Below are 15,223 nucleotides of genomic sequence, written 5' to 3'. Positions count from 1 at the left end.
AACTCAGTTGATAAAACCAAATTATTTCGCTCTAATTATAGCCTGAAACGTGTCCTGTAGGTGTTGAGATGAACAAAGTGAGCTGTTTTCCCGTCGACGACACAACGTATATGACTTTTTGCATTGATGTTTCCCTTACTCACCATTTCCATTAAGCGACGACTCTTTCCTGGTCGCCCAGGGAGAGTAGATCAGTTGTACTCACCTTCGAGTCTGACATTTTGATCCTGCAAATCATTAATAAGGGTCCAATAATATAATCTCGGAATGTACAATATTCATAATAGAGCACTGATTGATTGGAACTATCAAACCATTTTATTTCTTCTCGAATACCAAACTGCGTATAGAACCTAAGAGACTGAGAATAAGCTTAATCTCCCTTTGCCGCGCACAAACTATTACAAAAATAACTTTAGCTACAGCGGCGCCACTCTTTGGAGCAGACTCTCTCGTAACATAAGACAAGCAGAGTCCCTTGGGTTATTTAAGCGTTTAATCAAAGAAGAACGTTCAGGCACGGCATTCGTGGAAAGTAGCTTTAGTTAGGCTTGTTTCTATAGTATCTAGTTACATGGTCAATTATACTAACGTGTCCCTGCCCGATTCTTTCGACCCACATTTTTGTGCAAAGAAATATGATCTAAAGCTGAAATTAAACGTTCACTTTTGTCTAGTGTAAGGAATATATTGAGAAAACTTTACCACTTGAAAGGCTAAAAATTTCAAAAATTCGCCTATCTAGATAGAAATTTTGTAATAAAGCCTCTCGATCACTGCATATGAAACTGCATAAAAACGTCAGGATACACCGCCAGAAAAACAAAGACCAGTGCTGTGAACTGCCAGGCCAACTAGTAAGAAACCCGTACTATACTGTTTCAGCTCAACCCTCTAGTGGAATTATATCCAGCCAATTTCAATTAGGTGTTACTTCTGTTGAGTTCCGCCTCCTTTTGCCTGCAGCAATTTGTCTATATATTTTTTGTCTACATATTTTTTGTCTATATATTTTTTGTCTCTCTTTCCCACCACCATTCTTCCAAAGTATTTCCAACCTATTCTGAACTTATATGAAATCAAAATGTGAATTAACATCGATTCTTCCAAAAATCTATTAACATTACTCGATAGGGGTATATGGCTATGTCCAGAAAAATCAACCCCTCCCCTCTCAGATTTGGTGACAGGTGCAGTTTATAAGGAATATGTCTTGCTACATACTTTGGTTCCGGTACAGCTAACTCTCTCCTAAGACTTCAAGCATCCTTTTTATATCACTTTTCTATGTTTTTGATGAGTAATTCCTAAACGTTTTAAACATCTTGCATGGTATGCTCTTATGTAATAAAATTCTGGAACAAGGAATACAATATTTGTTCAACGACGGTCGCTGGGCATCAAAGTGTCTAGGCAAGAACGCCTTATCGGGTTCAATTCACTGATGACGTTTTCCATTTTAATGCTTTCTCTGTTTTTCCAGCACATCATCATCAAATTCCAGCACGCATCATTCACCCGTGGCAGTCTTTTCGGAAGGATTCCTTTCTCAACCGCTTCTCGCATTTCCTCAGTAGTTTCCATGTTTTGGTAAACTTCAGGTCTTGTTGTCCCACTTCCCTCAAAGAGCACCCACAGTAACATTCCAAATGCGTAGATGTCGTACGAATGATAACTGAGGTGACTTTCTCGGTGGTAGTGGTACATTTCTGGTGAGATGTGGAACGGTGAACCAAGAGTGGTCATGTTGTAAGGACTTTCAGGTTTAGCGAGGTTGATCTTGGCTTTTCCATCTTTCATAAGCTAAAGGAAAATAACTGTTGTGAGATTTCCCTTTACAATAGAAGCTTTAGCATCCCGGAATTGGAGCCATGCGTCATAAAGTATACACGTATTCACGTTAATGCAGGGAAATTAGTGTTACTTTATGTTGACTTAATTAAAAAAGTGAAGTCTGTAAATGAGCCAAGTGGCTCATCAAGCCGGACATTATGTCGGTTTCTGTAGCATGAAGAGACTAGGAGTATTACAGCCCCCCCTCCCTGGATGGGATGCTAATCCATCGCAAGGTTCCCCACACCCCCCCCCCCTCCAAAAAAAAAAAATTTTCATCAGGCTTCCCTGACAATTCGCCAGAACCCTCTTATACTCCTGGCTGAGAAATAATTAACTACATAAAATTCAAATTATGAGTGACAATGTCAGTACATAGATAAAGTTCCATGATTTACTCAGGTAAGCTCTTACTGTATTTATACTGTCTCTTGAGGGGAACACTTTTTTCTTAAATATTTTCCAATGATTTCATTTAAATTCTTGTAATTTCAGAATCTAAAATTTCAGATTTTCTCAGAATTCAGGGGTGGCCAGAAACTATAAAATATATTTTGTTTACATATTCTTGAGACTAAACACGATTCTTAAAACTAAAGAACGACCCATTCGATAGGGTCGTCTCACACATTTTGTGAGAAGCCTGTATGGCATATAGGCTGCTGTGATTATTTAAATTTTTCTTACGACTCCAGCTAAGACCATCATTTAAAACCAAATCCTAGATTGCACACATAGGGGACCCTTACCAGAATATTTCCAGGTTTCAGATCCTCGTAGATGTAACCAATATCATGAATGGCCTTCAACCCCTCAGCCACGTCCAAGGCTATGTTGATCCTTATAATCAGCGACAATCCCTGTTGGAGAGCACGCAGTAGATTCCTTTCTGCTTTCTCCATGACGACGTGTACGGTATCAGGATCTGGGAGAATCCATCCATACAAGCGTAACAGGTTTGGGTGGGAGCCATTGAGCCTCAGATTTATGTCCCTAAAATTAAATAACGCTCATATTTACTCTCATGACTTTGTCAGGGATATGGTAATTCAGATCGTTAAGTCTTAGAAATACAGATATTCTACTATTAGGATTTGTAATAGAGTGAACAGATTGAATCAAGGTCACGAAACTATCAGAGGAGTCGCCCAAACATTGAGATAAATTGAAAGGGGGATCCTCAAAACGTGTTTTTGTTCTTATCAAGCAAATTATGACCAAATCGAAGCTTCTACATCCCCTTGGGCAACCCACAGGCATTTGATTGTCGTCCATGCCGCGGGGTGAGGAGTGTGACCTTACCTGGGTGGGGTGGAGAGCTTTAGCCAGGAGTATTGATAAAATTTTAACTATGTAGGAGTTAAAAGAAAAGAGTCTGCTTTCACATCGTAGAATGATACTTACAAGCAAAAAAAAAAACAACAACAACAACGACAGCACCAAAATAAAAATATACGAGTTTGTTAAATTCTAAAACATTCGTCGATCATACAAAGAATTTTTCAATAAAAAAAATTGTGCTTGAGTAAGCCATTTGAATGCAAATTTGACCCAGAGGGGCGGGAATATAAACGGAATAATCTTCAAAAGCTCAAATACCCGGGTGGTTGCCCGGAGGGGCTGATGAAGCTTAGAATTGACGGACGCATTAATTTATTACCGTTTTTAATGCATTACTTACATCATGTTGACCAAATCCACAGCATTCTGGCTCCAGGCAGCTTCGCTCAAATTTCGCTTTTCAATGACTTTTACCACGCACTGTCCGGTGGGTGAGGCTCTACACCAGCTTTCGCTTATGCAGTCATAGATAGCTCCATGTCTTGTTTTGGCCACAAGAGAACCACGCTCAACTGGCCCAAACGTCTGCAAATATTGCAAGGCCATTCCTTCCACAGTCAATTTTCGAATCTGTGGGGTGAATTGGACACGGAAAGATTCCAGCTGAGCCGACACGAAGCTGTTGGTAAAAGCCTCTTGCAAAGAATTGAAAGAAGAAAGGGCATCCTGAAATTTCTCATGCATTTCTAACAGACGGCCTGCACATGCAGCTAGAACTGAATCCACGACACCATTGAAGTCAATCACGGCCAACAGAGTCTCACAAATATTGCACCTGATCGACTTCTTGGAAACATCTACGCCATGGTAACTCTCCAAGTCTTGTGGCGAAAGAACGCGAGAGAGAGGATCCGAGATTCCAGTTCTCAGAGCAACAGAAGAAACGTCGTTCGTGGAGTCAAGAAGCCCATTCATAACAACTTGGAGTAACTGGTCTGTTTCACTTTTGACGGACAGGAATTGAAAGTCATAGATGTCCTCTAATATGCGTGAGACCATTGGGTCTTGAACGACTGAATGGAAGTCATCGATAGCACGTGTAAGATCGTGGACGTAATCCCTCATGAGGCCGTGAACAGCTGTCTCCAGGGTTTGGCATGAAATTTCCAAGATACTTCGTTTCATGTCAGCAACAAATGTTGCTAAAACTATGTCAAGGCCGGAATCTAGCAGTGTCTCTGAGAAAGCCGGTAGCTCAGTTCTAACCATGGTTTGAAACTCTATCTGCAGACTTTCCCGTTTCTCGGCTTTGTACTCTTCAGCTTCGCGTAAAACATGCATCCTCAGGACTTCTAAATTTGCCACAAGTGTGCGCTCTGCCTCCTCCGACTTGAATGTGATTGCTTTTGCCAACGTTTGGATCATTTTGTCCAACACCTCGGCAGCTTTTGAATTCAACAAAGGCACAACCGATGCTTTGTGGGTGATGGAATCCCTTCGCACCTTCATGGTACTCGCAAAGCTTTCTTGAAGAAGTACAAGTTTTCTTACGACTCTAACAGTTTGAGTTTTAACAACCTCACAAAGGTGGTTCTCTAGACTGGATTCAAAAAGACGAAATTTTGTGGTTGCTTCTCCCTCTTGTTTTCTCAGGCGTTCTTCGCGAACTTCTTTGGCTGAAATAGCATGGAACATGGGGCACGTCTCCCACGAATCTCCACGGAGATACTTACCTTTTAGTTGATCAAAAACGGCCTTTCCCTTTTCGTTTGCTATTCTTGACTCATTTAAATGACGTTTACAGCTGCTACCCGTCTCTTCATCATCGTCATCATCGTCATCATCATCGTCATCATCATCGTCATCATCATCGTCATCATCATCTTCATCATCATCGTCGTCGTCGTCGTCGTCATCATCATCTCTGTCAGTTTGCAAGCGACGTCTTGACCGCCCATCATATTTCCTTGCTTTTGTAGTGATGTCCACTTTGTTGCAAACAAAAATGATTTGAGTTTGAGGAAATTTGTTCCTTAAGAATTCCAGTGTTTTTCCATCCTGAAAGGAAGAAATAAATAGCCCAGCGAAAGGTTAGTTTAAAGAGAAAATTCTGATGGCAAAGATTTACTCTCAATAACTTCGAATGACAATTTGAGAATGGTACCTAGGATTTTTTTTTGGGGGGGGGGAGGGAGGGAGGGGGGTCACATGGTTTTCTAGAACTGAGTGAGATCAGTCGTCGCCAACATGGTACAAAGGGGAAACCATAGAACATTGACTACTCATTAACTACCAATGAGGGAGGGGGGGATGACAACAGTATTACAGAGCCTTATGGGGGATCAGGTAAATTTTATCATGCCACAACCAAAAGCCCATGACCCCTCCCCTTCGCCCCTAGGTTATAAATCAACCGGTCCACTTGCACAAAGTAGGTATTTTGGAACTTCTCCAGTCTAGTTCATGTAGCGAAAGGGTTCACGACAGAGGAGAAAGTGGACTATTTGAAAACCTGATTGTACATTCCCTAAACTTTTCTACATTGAGAAAATGAACGACACTTTTTAAATTTAAAACCATGTTTCGACAGTTCTTCTGTCATCTTCAGTTCTGAATGATACAAAGTACAAAGTTGAATTTAAAGTGTGTAACAAAATGCTGATTGGACAAGACAAACAACAGTAACAGAACAATGTATGCAATTACAAGGAAAGTTTGAAATTAACATGATAAAGTTGGTGATTAAGTGTAGGTTTCTCCCATTGAATGTGGTTAGCTTCTTTGATTTTAGGTTGAAAATTTGAGGAAGCGTGATCTAAGATGTTAAAACACTCATCAGAACAAAGAGTGCGACATTGTGGAGAATTATGTAGATGTCTGAAAATGTGAGAGTTCCTAACACTGAGCAAGTGCTCACGTACGTATGTGGATAAATGCCGAGAGGTTTCGCCGACATAGCAGGCATTACAGCAGCATTTTGTTACACACTTTAAATTCAACTTTGTACTCTTAATTGTATTATTCAGAACTGAAGATGACAGAAGAACTGTCGAAACATGTTTTTAAATTAAAAAAGTGTTGTTAATTTTCTCAAATTCGTTACATATGTACTTCTATCCAGACCTTATGGCAATATCACTTTCCTACTTTGATTTTGATCTCAGTGCCGTTACATATATTACCCTAAAACAGCTCATCATACGATGAGCTGTTCAGGGTTCTTCCGGTTTAAATTTGTAGTTATTACTTCGCGAAATGATTTCAGGTTTTAATTTTTAAAATCATTTAAATTAAATTCTATTTTCTCGTGTTTACGAGACTCTTTGGCAAAGTTGCTGTCAGATCAAGTAAGAGATTAAAACTTTCCATAATCTTTGTTGCCAGACTTCAAACCATAACTGAGATGTAAACAATACAGCTTCTATTTATACTAAAGAACAACAGATATGCGTATGTCTCATGCATGGACTAGAAGAGTGATTCAATGTGTGGTTCAGCCTTTACTTACCGAGCGTGTGAGTCGTTTATCTCCGTTGATAACATATACAAACAATGGTATGGTGCCTTTTTCAAGGAAGCTGTCCAACACTTTGTCTAGTGCCTCCGATTCACTCTTCCCAGGCGAGTCGATGAGTTCCAATCCACTTTGTAGAAGCTTGTGGTTTAATCCGACCTCAACAGTGGCTCCCAAGACAGCTTCATCTTGCCTTTCCTGATCGGAAACGACGATGAATTCTTTTGGGGGTTGTTTTTCGGTAAAGAACTTTTTCTCTACCTCTTCGCCATTTGATCTGACGAGTCTAGCGTACGGCTTAGTCGCATATTTGATTCGAACAATTCTTGCCGTGCAAGGGGTCTCGTGAACAGGTAAAGCGGACGTCCTAAGAAGTTCATTAATCACTGAGCTTTTTCCACAATTCTTTTCGCCAATAAAGAACACCGAAGGGCTTTTCTGGAGCTCGTTTCTTACTTCCTCTTGATGCGGCAAGAGAAACGTGAATGCACCGTCGCTAGTCACTGAAACACTTCTTTCGATTTCCTGAAAACAATTCACTGTTCGCTCGAATAAGTTGGAACTACAGTCATGGTAGCGTCTGAATTCATCTATAGCTTTTTGCAAATCGGAGTAACTGTTAGAGTCTCCCATTGATTTCCTACAAGAAGTCAATTCATGTTCAGTGGCAGCCATTCAAGAAGCGCCGAAGGTTTCCTGTGTTTCCCAGAAATCATCTACTAGTTGGATTGGAAATTGTACTGGACTTGTACAAAAAGGATAAGCGGAATGTATTCGTCAAGTGACTGTAAGTCTGAAAAAATTAAAATCTGCCACGACGTTCTCGGCTATTTTCCTTAATCGACGATGAACAAGAAGGACCCTGAGATCAAAATTTAGGAGGCAACTTGATTCGGAAAATACGAAGGGTATAAATATTTTGAAATTGACTTGTTCGCATTTCGCCATACCAGCGGCACTGCCTCTCTCTCCCACGTAGCGAAAGGTCAGGTTCTCTAGTTCTTTCTCAATTCTCTTACTGCTAAAAGCGTCGAAAAGGAACTCTCAGTCAATATCATTGCTTCCTTAATTTTCTAGCTCATGTGACGACAGTCACAAGTAACCAAGTTTGGGATACATGTTATTTTTCGGTAACCTAATAAAGGTTAGGCTACTGAGAGGGAGTGGGGGGAGTAGTAAAGGACATGAGAACAGTTGGGCGTTCTCTTTTGAAAGGGAGTGGAGGGACGAGAATACCCAGTCTTCCCAAATGCCCTCTGTTATCGTTGTTGCTAAGTTTCGAAACCCACTCGAGACTTTTCGAGTTCCTCTTTATTCACTCCATACTCGCCACATGAGGTAATATCTACCTTACTTCAACGTTTTTTATTGAAAACACTTTATTCAAGTTCACATTTTTAGCAAATTTCGTTCTCAATAAAAGGAGGAGGCTGATGGGCAAAAAGTCGATCTCCTCTCTCTTAGAACTTGAATCGCCATTGTTTAATGAAAGCAATTAATCAGTTTTTCCACGCGTTTTCTTTGCCTTATTATTAATATTATTATTTTTCATTTCAAGCCAGCAAAAAGAAATATCAACGCTTCATTTTCTGCTTTATACTACTCTTTAGTATTCTACTTTTATAGCGCACAATTATAACAGCTCTTGATAAACTTAACTCTATACGATTAACAACATGGTGATGTTGCTTAGGAAAGTTCAAGCAACATCACCATTGAGTTAACGGGTTTCTACTGCTTATGGCTTTTAAATCAGTAATAAAAATATCCCTTGTCATGGATGCTCTGTCCTCCCAGCACCTTGTCATTAAGCTCCAACACGCTTCACTCACTGGCGGAATCTGGAATTCTTTATCATCCTTACATAGTAGAATTCCATTTTCCACTGCTGCTTGCAGTCTTTTTACACGGTAATCAAAAGTTTAGATGATTGCATGAGCAAAAGCAAAGATTAGTAATGCACAAGCAAACAAACAAACCAAACGATCGTGTGTTGTGATCTTCCAGCTAAGGAGAGTCCCCAAAAAGAATTTCACTGATAACAGTGACTTAAGTAGCAAAAACCTTGTCATCATCATCATCAGAGCTAAGTAAGGAGTTGATTGTGAGTCGAATGTTATAAGTCTGGTTTGATGGCAACAAAACAAAACATGAACAGTGCGAGTCTTTTCAAATCTTCCCATTCTGGTGATAAATTATGGCAGAAGCACTCAAGAAAACTCGGAAAATGTGTGATGCTATTACGGTACTTACTTACTGAAAGGAAAAACCGTGAGCTTCCTAAAATATCTTAAAAAACATGAATCATCAAATTAGACGAACAAACCAAGAAATTCCATGGTTGATAGAAACACCTTTCATATCACCGAGAAATCGCTCCAAAATAAAGTCCTCCCTGTTCATTTCTGATAATTGTTCGGGCGAAAATGCAACTTTAAGATCTCTCTTGATCATAGTCTGAGCTTTCTTTGGCATGGTACGCTGATTTGGAATTTTGTAATGTAAAGCATCCTGAGAAAATTCTTCCTTAAACGACTTTATATGTTCCTGTAATCTCTGCTTTGCATCCTCGGAATCACTGGATGTGAAGGATTTTAACGAGTCGAACATTTTACTTTCTATCTGGCACGCCTGTCTCGTAATTTCTGGTACGATGAATGCTTCCTGAGTGATTTGGGATCTTTGCACCTGGACAACGTTCACAAAGCTTTCTTGTAAAACCAGGAGGGCTTGAACGATCCTTTTAGTCTGTGTTTTCATGATGTGAGCGAGAAGAATTTGAAGAATTTGCAGAAATGGTATGGAATAAGTCGCATGTTTTGCTAGATTCTCCTGTGATAAATTCCCTGCTCTTCAGCTGATTGAAGACAACTTCCTCTTTGTTTTGTTTCTCACTTATGCCCTCAATTTCGCTGCTCCCATCTCTCTCGTTGTCCTCGTCTTCTTCATCTTCCTCATCGTCGTCATCATCATCGTCGTCGTCATCATCGTCAACCGGTCCTGTTGCCTAAATGTCTACTTTATTACAGACAAAAATTATAGAAGATTGAGGAGATTTATCCTTCAAAAAGGATTATGTTGTTATATCCTTAAATTGAAATGAAAAAAACAAAAAAAATGAATATCATCTCAGGATTATTACTGCCTGCGTAATAATCTACATTTCAATGAGCATTTTTCATTAGTCTCGGGAAGCCTATGGATCGTGGAAAATCATGTTTTAAAAGAGAATGACTAAAATAAAATGAAACTAACAAAATATTATAAAAATCAATTGTTTTATGCTTTTTTAGTCAAATACAATGTACAAGCTTGGCAGACAAGGTTCTGGCTCTGTGAGGCCTAATAAGAGTTTCCGCAAAGTTCCATCTACAAAAAGAATACGCCCTCACAAAATTGCTCGCTGTTAAGAGTTCATATTTCTTCAAAGCTTTTTTACTTAGAGTCATTCTTGAATCAGGACATTCCTCAATGTTAATAAGATGAAAAGTAATGAGGAAAACATTGGTTTTCACTAATGTTTTTGCGCTTTTGGTGGGAGCAAAAATTGCAGTTCAAGTGAGTAATGATCTTTCTTATTTGAAAGCAATATAAGATTCTGGACCATTGTAAAAGTACATATTTATTCCTAATTGCAGCTTTCACTAAGAGATCTAGAATCATTTAACCCTTTAACTCCCATGAGTGACCAAGACAGAATTTCTCCTTACAATATCAATATAATATCAACCAGACAAGTGATGAGAATAGAGAAAAATATCAATTAAGGGATAATTAGTTGATCCAATACTAAATTCTCTGAACTAACATTATAAGAATTGTATGGTTGACACTAAGGAGAATGACAAATTTGATCTGGGAGTTAAAGGGTTAAGGAAACTGGTGTGCTTAAAACTGAATTGAAATATAATTGGTGTATAATTATTGCCATACACAATGTGAATTTTTTCCTTTAAAGAAACACCCCTTGGTTAAAAGAGGGTTCATCCCTTCTCTATTGCTTTTCATAAAGCTAACATTGACTTATCTACTGACATGTCAGTTGATAGTATGTAGGCAGTAAAATTATGAACCCTAAACCTTAGGCAATTTTTTAGCGGTGGACTTCTCCTAAAAATTTAGCAAAGAATCATGTCTGGCCTCAAACCTGCTAAACTGCTTAAACCTTCTCCTCCAAATCTGCACCTATGATTTGACAGCCCCTATGAACTAACCATTAACTCCCGAGATCTCATCAGTAATTCTCCTTACGTTCTTATGATGTTAGTTTGGAGAATTTGGTATTGAATCAACTTTTAATCCCTTAACCGATACTTTTCTTTATTCTCATCACTTGTCTGCTTGATATTGTATCGATATTATAGGGAGAAATTCTGTCTTGGTCACTTGTGGGAGTTAAAGGGTTAAATATATAGCATACAATTTATTTTTCAGGGTTACTTTGCTTATGTTTTTGCTCTTTCAAACATATATACCCCTAACAGGATATGATTTTCCATAATTTTAAAGGCCTGACCCCAACTACTATAATAGCGTAGCATTTTCTTACCGGTTCGATTACCTTGATACAAGAAGTTGGAAAACAAAACTTGTAAGGCCTTTGGAAAATTAAATGAAGCCAACCTCTGAAACAAGATTAATGGAAAACAGTGACCCATGTTTTTGAGCTCTGGAAGACTTAATTAGACTGAGTGACACCTACAGATAGGCAAGATTGATTACAGGGCTTGACCATCCTCAATTCAGGTGAATTAGTGGAAGACAGAAATAATTCACTCATCCCCTACATCACTGGGCTATGCTGATGTGACAAGGTCAATTTATATCTGTATGAGTCCAGGAACTCCCCTGGAAAATTCCTTTCATTTAGACACACATGGATATACTGGTAGTTGGTTGCAGCAATTTCCATGCACTGTATTTTTTAAGAGTAACACAAGCGACATACCTTAAAGCATTGCTGCTGAATCAATTATTAAAAAAGTTTTTTATTCCCCTCCCCTTTCCCCAACCAAAAGAAAGTTAGTTAAGTCGCCTGACTCGACAAAAATTATATCGTATTTCGAAACCTGATCGTACCTTCCGGGTACACTGAAAACCAAAAGACAATGGTTGGTTTGGAGTTCCGAGTCACGTTCTTACGACTAGCGAAGCTTTCTCAAAAACTGGCACAATCGTGTTCTATATACAATCGAAAGGAAATTAAGGCCGTTTCTTAATTCGAAAACACAAGGTTATGTTTGGACATGTTGCAAACATTACGAGTTGGTATGGTAAACAACGTTTAGATAAACAACGCTGCCAAGACGTATCTTTCCTGTACCTGTGACTAGTTACATTTAGAATACATGAAGTTTAACTTACCGAAGGTCTGAGACGCATCTTGCCGTCAATTACGTACACAAAAAGAGGAACTGTGCCTTTCTCGAGGAAATTCTCTAACACTGTCCGACACGTCCGTCTTGTTCTTTCCAGGTGAATCCATCAACTCAATTCCACTTTTCAGAAGCTGGTGGTTTAATCCGACCTTTACAGTAGCGTCTAAAGCTTTGGATTCTCTCTGCCTTTGCCTGAGACCACTTCAAAGTTTTTTGTCTCTGAACGAACCTTGCGCTCAACTCATCCGCGTGTTTGATTCGCACGAGCAAGGGTTCTCGTGAATTGGTCGGTTAGTCTGTTTTAGAAGTTTATTAATTATAGAGCTTTTGCCGCAATTTCTTTCTCCGATGAAGACCAAAGACGGTGTCTTCCTAAGTTCTCTCCTCATCATTTAACTGCGAGGAGGCAATCAAATTTTCAGAGCCTGCCTGTTGACCGAGATGAATAGGTTCCTCGATCTCATCAAAACATTTTTAGTTCGCTCGTACAAAAGGGTCGTTCGATCAGAGTAGTGTTTGAAATCATTGATGGCTTCGTGTAGAGTCTTTGAGTGCCTGGGCATGGCTAACTTTGACTAGCATTTGAGGCATGAAGGAACATCAGCCACTAAATTTTATCAGGTTTGCCCTTGTGATTTCTAAGAATTTTCCCGAGGCCGGATGTAAACAACGCACCCTCATCACTTATAGAGGCGGCACTAGATTGGTGAAAATGGGATTTGTGGAATAGTTCGAAAGATTTAACTGTCATGTGTAAGTTTGAAATAACTCTCTTTGAGATGAACAACATCAAGTTAAATGCTAGCCGGTTTCCGTGATATTATTTTTGGTTATAATTTTGTCATATTTCAAGTCGTGACATCTAGCATCTTTGAGTCACGCCATTTGGTGTTAGGTGGGAGTTCAGTGGAGGGAATTTAGCGGCCGCATTATCTTCTGAAAACAAAGGCTCCGATTCAAATTTTACTTCTACCGACTGCAGATCAAAATAAATAGAAAGCAAAGTAATGACGGGAAAGGGGCAGCCATACAGGGACGTTCCTTAGTGTTAGGAGTTAAAATAATAATTTTAATTTTTCTCCTCCCCTTATCCCAACAATAATTTAGTTCGGATTATCACTGTTATTATTTGTAAGGTTCTTAAAATGCAAAGTAGCCGAAATTTTGATTCAAATCAATAAATTGTAGCTTTATATCTTACGTATCCGACGAATTTTCCATTTATTTTCCACAAAACTTTCCTATAAGCCTCACTGGTCACCTTACAATGCACTCAAGATGAAGAAACATGAATCTTCGAGGCCAGGCGAAGTGTCCTTCGCTTTCAAATTTGTTGAATGTTTGATGGCACAAAATCACATTATTTAAGACAAGGAATCACCACTAAGAAAAACGAAACACATTAAGTGGATTGTGCACACGCTTCCAAACTCTTCAAAACTGAATCACCCGGAATGGAGGCACAGTAGATACAACAACAAAAAACTGAAAAGAAGGTTCTTTGAATATATCTACGTGAAAATACGAAAGATCAAAGTTTTCGGATGCCAGAACTCACATGGTAACTTGAGTAGACAGAATCAGCCATTTTGCTTACAAGAAAATAATTCATTACACAAAGATGAAGGCTAAATAATCATTCATGATCACTGGAAAGAGATTTAACTAAATTCTCTCCATATAGACTAGTCTATGGATATTGAAAATTCAATACGTTGATTTTAACTCTTAATTAAACAATTTACAATTTACTGACTGAAAAAAAGAAAAGAGAAATACAGAATGTAACAAAACGAACCAAAACAAACCAAGATCAAAGTGGACAATAGGTCCTGGAAACTAGGGTCTCCGATGAAGAATTCCATTTAAAAGAACCAAAGCGGTAATAACCCAGCCAAAGACAGGCCCGTCATCATCTGAATCCTTGACGTCCTTGACAGCGGTAATGGAGGTCCCATTCCTTTGTTACACAGATCTTCTTCACAGCATTGGTCGCAGATTTTCACTCCCCTTTCATCAGGATCTGTACAGGATTTGTGACACTCGCTTTTATCAGCGCACCTCCGTATAAACAGGTCAACAGATTTTTCCTTCGTAAATCTTTTCATAATCAGGCAATGATCTTCACCTGCACTGCAATTGATTTTTGTGTTGTTGCCTAGTACAGAGGATGAAGATAACGCACAATGTTCCTCAGCGTCGTTATTGTCTTCACGGCTACATTGGTAGCACTGCAAACAGGAAACTACAAATAGAAATAAACCAACTCACGTAAAATAACTGTTTTTACTTAACTTACGGTCGTTTCATTGGGATGTACTAAAATCCGAAACAGCGAAACGAAACGACCGAAACGAAACAAGCGAAACTACCAAAACGACCGCAACGAAACAACCGAAACGACCAAAACGAAACGATCGAAACGAAACGACCGTAACGACTAAAACAAACCACTACAACAATCGAGAAGAACGGACGATGAAATTCCGAGGAAAATGTACATTTCACATCAGATATTCTCTCGCATTTAAGAAAATTATATTGTGTAACCTTGTTTCAGAAGCCAACCCAAGCCGATGGCAATCGAGAGACAACTACGTTTTCCCGAAAGGTAGATCAGGAGTAAACTATAATCGAAACGAGATGAATATATGACCCCTGACACCACTGGGCAATCATTTTACTGTCAATGACTGTTTTTCCCTTTTTTTCATGCTAATTTTTGGTCCTTGCGGTGATTTCGTCTCGGTCGTTTCATTTTAGTCGTTTCGGTTGTTTTTATGGGAAATTCATACCTGTTACCAAGCACGGGGCAAATATCAGCAGTCCAACAAATGATTTTGCTGCCATGTTTCGTTCACAGTCCACAAAGAAAGTGAAACAGGTAATTCAGTGTTATGAACTGAGTTAAAAACGTAAATTGACCACTGTATAGAGTTTAAAGACTGACGTTTCGAGCGTAAACCCCACGTCAGAGCGATTGGAGGAATTGTGGGTTGTGTGTTGGAGCTATATTATTGGTGGGAATATGTTCTACTGTCTTGCTGCTTTCGTTAACCGGTAAACCAGACCTCATTTATCACTGAGCTTTCTCCATAATTCCTTTCGCCGATGAAGAACACTGAAGGGCTTTTCTGGAGCTCGTTTCTTACTTCCTCTTGATGCGGCAAGAGAAACCTGAGTGCATCGTCGTCATTCACTGGAACACTTCCTTCGA

At 39.2% G+C, this 15,223-nt stretch overlaps 2 protein-coding genes across 2 annotated transcripts; both read right to left on the bottom strand.

Annotated features, from left to right (window-relative positions):
* Window positions 1–295: 295 nt before the first annotated feature.
* Window positions 296–7,473, bottom strand: LOC149044550 (dual serine/threonine and tyrosine protein kinase-like). The gene is made up of 4 exons (XM_089209594.1): window positions 6,623–7,473; window positions 3,515–5,172; window positions 2,583–2,826; window positions 296–1,803 (listed from the first exon to the last, which is right to left on the bottom strand). Exons 1-4 carry the CDS (start codon window positions 7,301–7,303, stop codon window positions 1,381–1,383), a joined length of 3,006 nt encoding a protein of 1,001 aa, XP_089065720.1. The 5' UTR covers window positions 7,304–7,473; the 3' UTR covers window positions 296–1,380.
* A 505-nt stretch (window positions 7,474–7,978) lies between these two features.
* LOC113676283 (uncharacterized) lies at window positions 7,979–15,003 on the bottom strand. Its single transcript, XM_027192930.2, has 4 exons — window positions 14,802–15,003; window positions 11,993–14,251; window positions 11,178–11,253; window positions 7,979–9,716 (listed from the first exon to the last, which is right to left on the bottom strand). Exons 1-2 carry the CDS (start codon window positions 14,854–14,856, stop codon window positions 13,872–13,874), a joined length of 435 nt encoding a protein of 144 aa, XP_027048731.2. The 5' UTR covers window positions 14,857–15,003; the 3' UTR covers window positions 7,979–9,716; window positions 11,178–11,253; window positions 11,993–13,871.
* Between the last annotated feature and the right edge of the window lie 220 nt (window positions 15,004–15,223).

The sequence above is a fragment of the Pocillopora damicornis genome, chromosome 6, assembly GCF_964200805.1.
Source record: "Pocillopora damicornis chromosome 6, jaPocDami1.2, whole genome shotgun sequence".
NCBI lineage: Eukaryota > Metazoa > Cnidaria > Anthozoa > Scleractinia > Pocilloporidae > Pocillopora > Pocillopora damicornis.
This window is presented reverse-complemented; position numbering and strand designations above follow the sequence as displayed.

Excerpts from the sequence above, each read along its gene's own strand:
- LOC149044550 (XM_089209594.1), bottom strand. The coding sequence starts at position 7,303 with ATGGCTGCCACTGAACATGAATTGACTTCTTGTAGGAAATCAATGGGA. Across the intron at positions 5,173-6,622 it reads ATAAACGACTCACACGCTCG|GATGGAAAAACACTGGAATT; the intron begins GTAAGTAAAGGC and ends TCTTCCTTTCAG. Across the intron at positions 1,804-2,582 it reads TGAAACCTGGAAATATTCTG|CTTATGAAAGATGGAAAAGC; the intron begins GTAAGGGTCCCC and ends ATTTTCCTTTAG.
- LOC113676283 (XM_027192930.2), bottom strand. The coding sequence starts at position 14,856 with ATGGCAGCAAAATCATTTGTTGGACTGCTGATATTTGCCCCGTGCTTG. Across the intron at positions 14,252-14,801 it reads TGCCCCGTGCTTGGTAACAG|TTTCCTGTTTGCAGTGCTAC; the intron begins GTATGAATTTCC and ends TTCTATTTGTAG.